The sequence below is a fragment of the Desmodus rotundus genome, chromosome X (assembly GCF_022682495.2).
Source record: "Desmodus rotundus isolate HL8 chromosome X, HLdesRot8A.1, whole genome shotgun sequence".
Taxonomy (NCBI): Eukaryota; Metazoa; Chordata; class Mammalia; order Chiroptera; family Phyllostomidae; genus Desmodus; species Desmodus rotundus.
Window position 1 is genome coordinate 77,899,817 of NC_071400.1, and position 7,541 is coordinate 77,907,357.

The following is a 7,541-nucleotide window of genomic DNA, read 5'->3' on the forward strand; positions in this document are numbered from 1 at the left end:
AAAATTTCAGGGGTGTCAAACTCATTTTCACCAGCGGCCATATCAGCCTCACGGTTGCCTTCAAAGGGCCAAATGTCATTTTAGGACTGTAAAAATGTCACTACTCCTTAACAGTTAAGCGAGAGCTCGGTGCTGCTGCTGGGTAGAACAAGGTGCCAGGCCGATAAAACAAGGTGGAGGGCCGGATTCGGCCCGCAGGCCTTGTGTTTGCCACCTGTGCAGTAAATGGTGGGGAAAATTGGACAGGTACATGCAAAAAAATGAAACTAGACCACCTTCTTACACCGTACACAAGAGTAAACTCAAAATGGATTGAAGACAAATGTTAGACTCGAAACCATAAAAATCCTAGAAGAAAACATAGGCAGTAAAATCTCAGATGTTTCTTGTAGCAATATGTTTTCTGATATATATCTTTAGGCAAGGGAATCAAAAGAAAAAATAAACAATGGGACTACATCAAACTAAAAAATTGTATTTCATATCATTTAATGTTTATCATTTAACAAGTAATACTAATGCTGGATAATGTTTAAACTAAATTTTAATAGTGATGTTGAAAATCAAGGCATATTTAAATGAAAATGTGCTTTCTTTCCTCATTTACCTTTTTACTAAAAATAATTTTCAAACTTTAAGACTATAAAGGAGATTTTACAGATACCTGTTATAACAATCTTTGACCTTAAATTGCATTAAAAAAATAAAACTTAGTGGGGAATTCTCAATTGAAAAGTTTGAATCTGTGAACCAATGCCATGAAATGACAGTGCCTAATGAAAGGATACAGTCAGTGCCATTTGCTATGGTGGCACCATTTGCTGAGCAGGCCTACAACCTTGTTAAACACGACTAACATTTTATTCTTCTGAGATTATGTCCCCAGGACTGGAAATTACTGGAAAGCAAGAACAGAACTAACTACTCCTTACAGCCACAGGCAGAAGATAACATTGGCACAAACTGCAGCCTCGTGTCACAGTGCCCCCACAGCCCAGGGGCCGCACGACATCAACCCCCCCATCTTTTTTTAATCCAACTATAATCCAATAAAAGCTCAAAGCCCCCAACCCCTCAATGCTGGTGTACCTCTCCACGCCATGGCTCTCTCCTTTCTTAAAGAGTGAATAAAAACTTTATACTTTCTTCTCTTTGTGAATTCTTTCACAGCCTGCGTTACCAACCACTAACACCTAAGTCATAGGATGTCATTCTTACCCACCCTTTCCACTTCTTAACATTTAGGAAAAGAATCTTAAAGAGCAACTATTATAATTGAAAATGTATGCCTGTAGGTATGTGCCACTAATGGAAATATAAAATATTGGCCCTAGAAAAACATAGTGATCAGGTTTTCTGATATCATTTTTTCTAAAAATTGAACTACTTTATTTTTTATTTTTAAAACAAAATTTACACAGAAGCCCAGTAGTTAAAGTAAAAACATCTTTTCCTTTTCTTTTTTAAAAATTTTATTTATTTATTTTTAGAGAGAATGGAAGGGAAGGAGAGAAACATCATTGTGTGGTTGCTTCTCATGGGCCCCCTAGTGGGGACCTGGCCCGCAACCCAGGCATGTACCCTGACTGGGAATCGAACCGGTGACCCTTCGTTTCACAGTCTGCACTCAATCCACTGAGCCACACCAGCCAGGTAAAAACATCATTCTTGTAAAAGAGAAATAGAGACTCCATTTTTTTCTCCTTCTCTTAAATAGTTTTCCTTCTCCTCATCTACTTCTCACTACTACTGCATGAAATACTACTTTAGTGGAACAGATGTGTTCAATGTCTTTGTGTCATTGGACAAAATTAAACTTAGTTCTTTCCTTAAATTCTCAGGGCTGGTTATTGGAGCTCCAGGGTTATCAACTAATAATAGTTCACGTTGAATCTACTATGATTTTCAAAATTTCCTTCCTAAACATGGCAATTAGCAACTTAAGTCATGTTTCAGATAAATATGAGAATTAAAATGATCTCATATCTTAATAAGCACTAGAAATAAACTAATTAATTAAAAGAACAAAATTTGCCCACATTATAAGTGATATTAATAGGTGTTTGAGCAGCCTGTGATGTTCCCAGACTGAAACACTGTCTTGAAGGTGGGAATGCTCACAGTAGGACAGTTTATGATGTTTCCTGCATTGGACTCTTTACATCCCCCTCACCCCCAGTCCATTAAAAAAGGAAGAGTACAATTTCTACCTGTTCTGAATCAAATCTGCAAATCTCTGCACCTTAGCCTAACCCTCTCCCCTAGGCAGTAGACCAGTGATTACAGTCAGAAGATATTCACTCTCTGGTGTACCACAAACTCAGAAACCATGAGAAGCAGTCCGTGTTGGGGACACCACCCGGATTATTTCAGAAGACATGTCCACATCTAGCCCTTTATCTGAACATCAGCTGAAGAAATTAGTGCTGGGGCATCCTCCTTCAAATTTTCTCCTTCTTGCAGTTGCATGCCATCTTCCACTGCTCATCGGTACTTCTGGCCTGTCTCAGCAATCTGTCATCACTCATTATCATTCATATTAACATCCAGAACTCAGTGGAGAGGGCCCAGTGTACACGGAGGAAAAAAAACCCATTGCCAGCAGGAATCAAGACAGATCCCAGCTCTGATACACTGGCAAAGGACTATAAGAAGGGTCAAGATTTGGAGCTTCCCCAGAATCAATCAACCAGTAACATTACTGGATGATACAAGAGAGACAGCTATACTGGGTCTATCAGTAAGTAGGGAAATTCTATGGAATGGTGTACATTTCAAGTAAACCTCCTCACTCAGATAGCCATACAATTTCTGTTACTGGTGATTCAGAGATTTCCCAACTCTGTTCCTGTGAGTTGTCACGGATGCTCCATCCAGATTCCCCACTTTCATTCCTTCTGGTCCTTTCTCCATTCTATACTGAGCTCTGGATTCAGAATTTCAAGAACAGACTACCAGCCTGTTCTTGGTTCTTTGTACTTGGATTTACATATAGTTTCTTTCATGGACCCTGGACACTGCTCTTTCCCCAAATCCTCATCCCTCACTAAGTATAAGTCGCATTCCCTGTCTACTGATCATTTTGATCAAATCCTTGCTTCTCCAATTAAGCGCTTTGGATTTTTAAAATGATATATGTGTGAATGTTTATGGTATTCACATGCATTAATTTGTTAAAATATGAATTAGAAGAAATTTTGGGATAAAATTTTGTCAATATTTATAAAATTTTATAATATTCACATTCTCCACTTTAACCCAATTTCTACCTTGCTATCATGATCAGCAATAGACTTTATTCCAGTAAATCATGTTAAAAATATTTCAGTTCTACAAGTCATAGCAACAAATGGGAAACAAATTATGTGCCCACCTGAAGGAGGTGGTTAAATTAGTTACAGCACATATATGCAATGGGAGCAGTTAGAGAAGTGAAGTATATCTATATGCTGTGTCACAGGAAGATCCTGCATTCATGTTAAATGGGAAAGACATGTAGCAGAATCTGTATATCAACTACCCATTATGCTTTCAAATCACAATATATTTTTCATAATACATCTATGAATGGGAAAGCCTAGACTTAGCTGTAAGACAATATACTAGATTGTTAATTGTGACAATCTCTGAGAATGTGGCTGAATTATGAAGAAATGTTATACAGGTAGAGTACGTGACCTGTTTATATTTCTCAAATTTTTGCACTAAGAATATATGTAGTATCAGCATTGTCCCTTCTGCATTAATTGTTCCTCAAGTATTTTTGGTTCATAATACTCAGTATACCAAAGTGGCATATTCTGAGTGACATTCTGGACCTCCACACACAAAAAAGCTGGAGTTGGACAAAAATGCCAGCCCCTGGGCAAAGTCAACTCTCTGGGGTTAAGGGCAGCAAGATTCTTGGTAAATGAAGCTCACAGACACTGCCCGAACTGCATCCGATTTATCATTTTCACCTTGCTTGTGTGTGCTTTTAGCATTTTGGATTTGAGGTACTTTTTTCTTCTAAGATTTAATTTATTTATTTTAAAAGAGAAGGTAAGAGAGGGAGGGAGAGAGGGAGAGAAACATCAGTGTGTGGTAACCTCTTGCAGGCCCTCAACTGCGGACCTGACCTGCAACCCAGGCTTGTGCCCTGACTGGGAATCCAATTGGTGACCTTTTGGTTTGCAGGCCAGCTCTCAATCCAGAGCCACACCAGCCAGGGCCCCCTTTTTTTTTCTTTAAAAATCCCAAGAAGCATAAAGGTATAGTGAGAAATGAATCAAGAGACAGAAGGTAGGCCTCAGGCTGGAGGAGTGGAATAGAGTGAACTCTAGAATTCACACCAGAAGTCTAGCCTCGGCTCTACCACATAACCGGACCTGTGAACTTGGGAACATTCCTAAGCTTTGTGACTCTTAGGCCCTTCACCTGAGGACCGAGTCTGAAAACCCCTGCCATAACTTACTGTTGGAAAGAGTGCAATGTATGTAAAGCAGCTGGCACAGTTCCTGGCATACCTTAGGTCTTCAATGAATGACAGTTATTACTGCAATGATTCTGACCCATGACCCCACCTCCCTCACCTAAGTGATTTAAAAAAATCCAGTATGTCTCAGAGAACATGAAGTACTACAGGGAATGAGATGTCAGATCTACCAAAATACTGCTTAGCAAGTAAACCACAATATATACACTCTGAGGTTGTGTTCTTTAATAATGGGTAAGGAAATTTCTTCTCCAGCTGATGCAACTTAAAATTCCTAGAATTTCTGATGAGAAAAAATATTTCACCTTATTTTTCTGTTCTATTCAAACTACCCCTATCAACTTTACACTCATCAAAATGATTAGCATTTCTTAGATTATGCCAAATTACACTGAAAATAACATTTAAAATATCCTGAAATGGAGTCCTCTCTGGCTTTCCCAGAGGACAACAAATGCTAAAAAAGTGGTTTCTGGGTATCTCATCTCAGAAAAGTATCACTGTTGTCTCTCAAAAACTCCCTGGTACATAAAAGAGTGTATGTAATGGCACAGAGAGAAGACCACAGAACAACTTCCATTCCTACCCCAGTGGAGATTTATAACCATGACCCCAAAGTTAAACGTGAAGAACAATTTCCCCTCCAGGTTATCAAGTCTCAACTCTGCAACCCACCGTCTGAAGGTCTGATCTTTGATCCCCAAACCAAGCCTCTTCTTTCCCTACATCTAACATTTAACTTAAAATTAACTCTCATTAAAGGAACCCCAGCTTTCCCAAGTCCCCAGTTTCCTTGCTCTAGGGCACTTATGCTTGATAGTTGCATATAAGACGCCTCCACTCACCTGCTATATCCTTACTTCACTTGCCCTGTAAACATTAGAAGATATCCCAGTGTTACCATTATAGAATTGCTGATTCAGCAAGTAAAAATGATCAGGACAGGTCCTAGGCCTTCTTTATCCTACAAAGTCCAGTATTAATGTGGTGATTTCCCAACAGCAAAAAGTTTAATAAAGCATGGGGAATAAAAGAAAGTGAGGGCAGGATCTGCTTTACTGAGATTTATTTCTTATACATACACAAAGAAGCAAATTCAAGCATTTATCATTTAACTTTATAAAACAAACATAAAAGATATAAGAAAGAAAAAATGACATTCTTTTACTTGAGCTCTATTTCTTAAACCCAAATACCTTAAAACTGACTTCGTTCACATTTCCAGTAAATGCCTATAGTAATGCAATGTTTTCTTATTCCAGGTGACATGAGAGGAATGGTTGCACAATTTGTTTTAGTAATAAAAGCTCTTACTATGAAACCTCTTTAGAGCATTAAATGTGTGATCAATATCACTCATAAACTCAGAGATTTTAAAGCTAATTCAATTTATACTAAAAACCCAACAATTTGAATAATATGTATATTACCAAACAAAAGAACAGATTTTCAAGTTACACATATCAAAGAGAAACACAGGTATATACTGTGTTCCTTTCAGAACCATCACTGACCTAAATTCTATGAACATGAACTGATTATTCAAACAATACACGGGGAAACTATTATTGACTTCCACAGACATGGGAAGCGCTGTCAGGCTTAGCCTTAGAACTAAAAATGGCCAGGATTATTGATAGCTGTGGTGGCAATTTTGGCCCGAGATCTCTCTTGTTCTTCCTCAATCGCCTCCTCATACAGAGATGTGAAAGAACTTGGGTCAGACCCATGAACCTTGGCCAGAAACTTTAGGACTTCCATCTTGGTGGTTTCAGCGTGCGCTCTCGGGCCCCACAGGTATTCACTTTGTGGAGGATAACTGTTGGCCACCTGCTGGAGCATCAGGTAATTCTCCTCCACAAAATGTTTGGTGATGAGAATTCTGGGATCTCCAAAGATGTAGTGCTTCTTTCCAGGATATAACTTCATCACACTCAGAATTTTCCAGATTTCCTCTTCAGTGGCACGGTTGCCATTCATGAAGATGGCCCCCAGGAGAAGTATCAGGACGCCGGTCTTGGGCACGCCCTTTACACCATGAAGCATCCCATCATAGGTGAGGCCCAATTTGAGGAAGATGGCATAGTGGTGCTGGATGGGATCCACTTCCTTCACATCAAGGCCAAAGATTACCTCCATGCGCTCAGAGGCTTTCGCGAAGATATTAGTGAAGTGGTCTTGGTACAGTTTGTTGACAATCTTCAACATTTCTTCCTTGGTTGCTGGTTCTTTCTTTTCATACTTGAACAACAGGAAATCCACCAACCAAGCCGCCCTTTCATCTAGAGCATCTATGGGCATATTCTTGGGGTCTGGATCTTCCTCTGAGGTACTACCTCCCTCCTCTTGGCTACTGGATCCCTCATCAGATTTGTTTGATAGGATGTTGACTATTGCAGAGGAGCAGAAACTGTGAGGACTCTCAGGAGTACTGGGGCTACCAGCAGCAAGAGCCTCCTTCGAACTGCCAGGCATGGGAGGGTGGGGGGAGATACCTTCAGGCGCCTGTACAGCCTCCAGGCCTTGGGTCTCACTATGGCTCTGAAGGGGTTCGGTGGGTGAGCACTGTAGATTCTTCTGAGGAGAAGCCATCACAATGCTTGTAGGTTGCAGTAATCAGGAGTGTGAACAGGAATGCAACGGGAAATCACTGCCTAAGGGAAAAAAAGAAAGATGTGAGTGGCCTCAACTGCTAAACTCAATGGTGGTGGCTCTAATAAAAGCCACCTGTGATGGACCTCTCCAGACAGCAGTGCTACACCTGACCTCCTGGTTGCTCTGTCCCCCTAGGACAAGAATGAAAAATGCTCAATTCCCCTGAAGGTGCAGCCGGCCAAGCCAGGCTGAGAATTCTCAGGCATGACAGGTTAGGCAGGTGTGGCTGTGCCTGGTAGAGGCATTTGTGTTCTGAGGAAGGTGGTCCCTTCAGTGCCCACTCAGGTTCATTACTGAAACATTCATAGGGCCTGTGTCGTCTCTCCCCTGCTAAATAAGACTACCTCCCCAGGATGAAGTCATGCCTCCTTTCAGTCATTTCTCTGTCTCCCTATGGAATCCTGCACTGGCT

General features: G+C 40.4%; 1 protein-coding gene across 1 annotated transcript; it reads right to left on the reverse strand.

Moving 5' to 3' along the window:
- Window positions 1-6,088: 6,088 nt before the first annotated feature.
- LOC112310292 (melanoma-associated antigen B16-like) lies at window positions 6,089-7,066 on the reverse strand. The gene has a single exon (XM_024566512.2). The coding sequence runs from the start codon at window positions 7,064-7,066 to the stop codon at window positions 6,089-6,091; it is 978 nt and encodes a 325-aa protein (XP_024422280.2).
- Window positions 7,067-7,541: the final 475 nt, after the last annotated feature.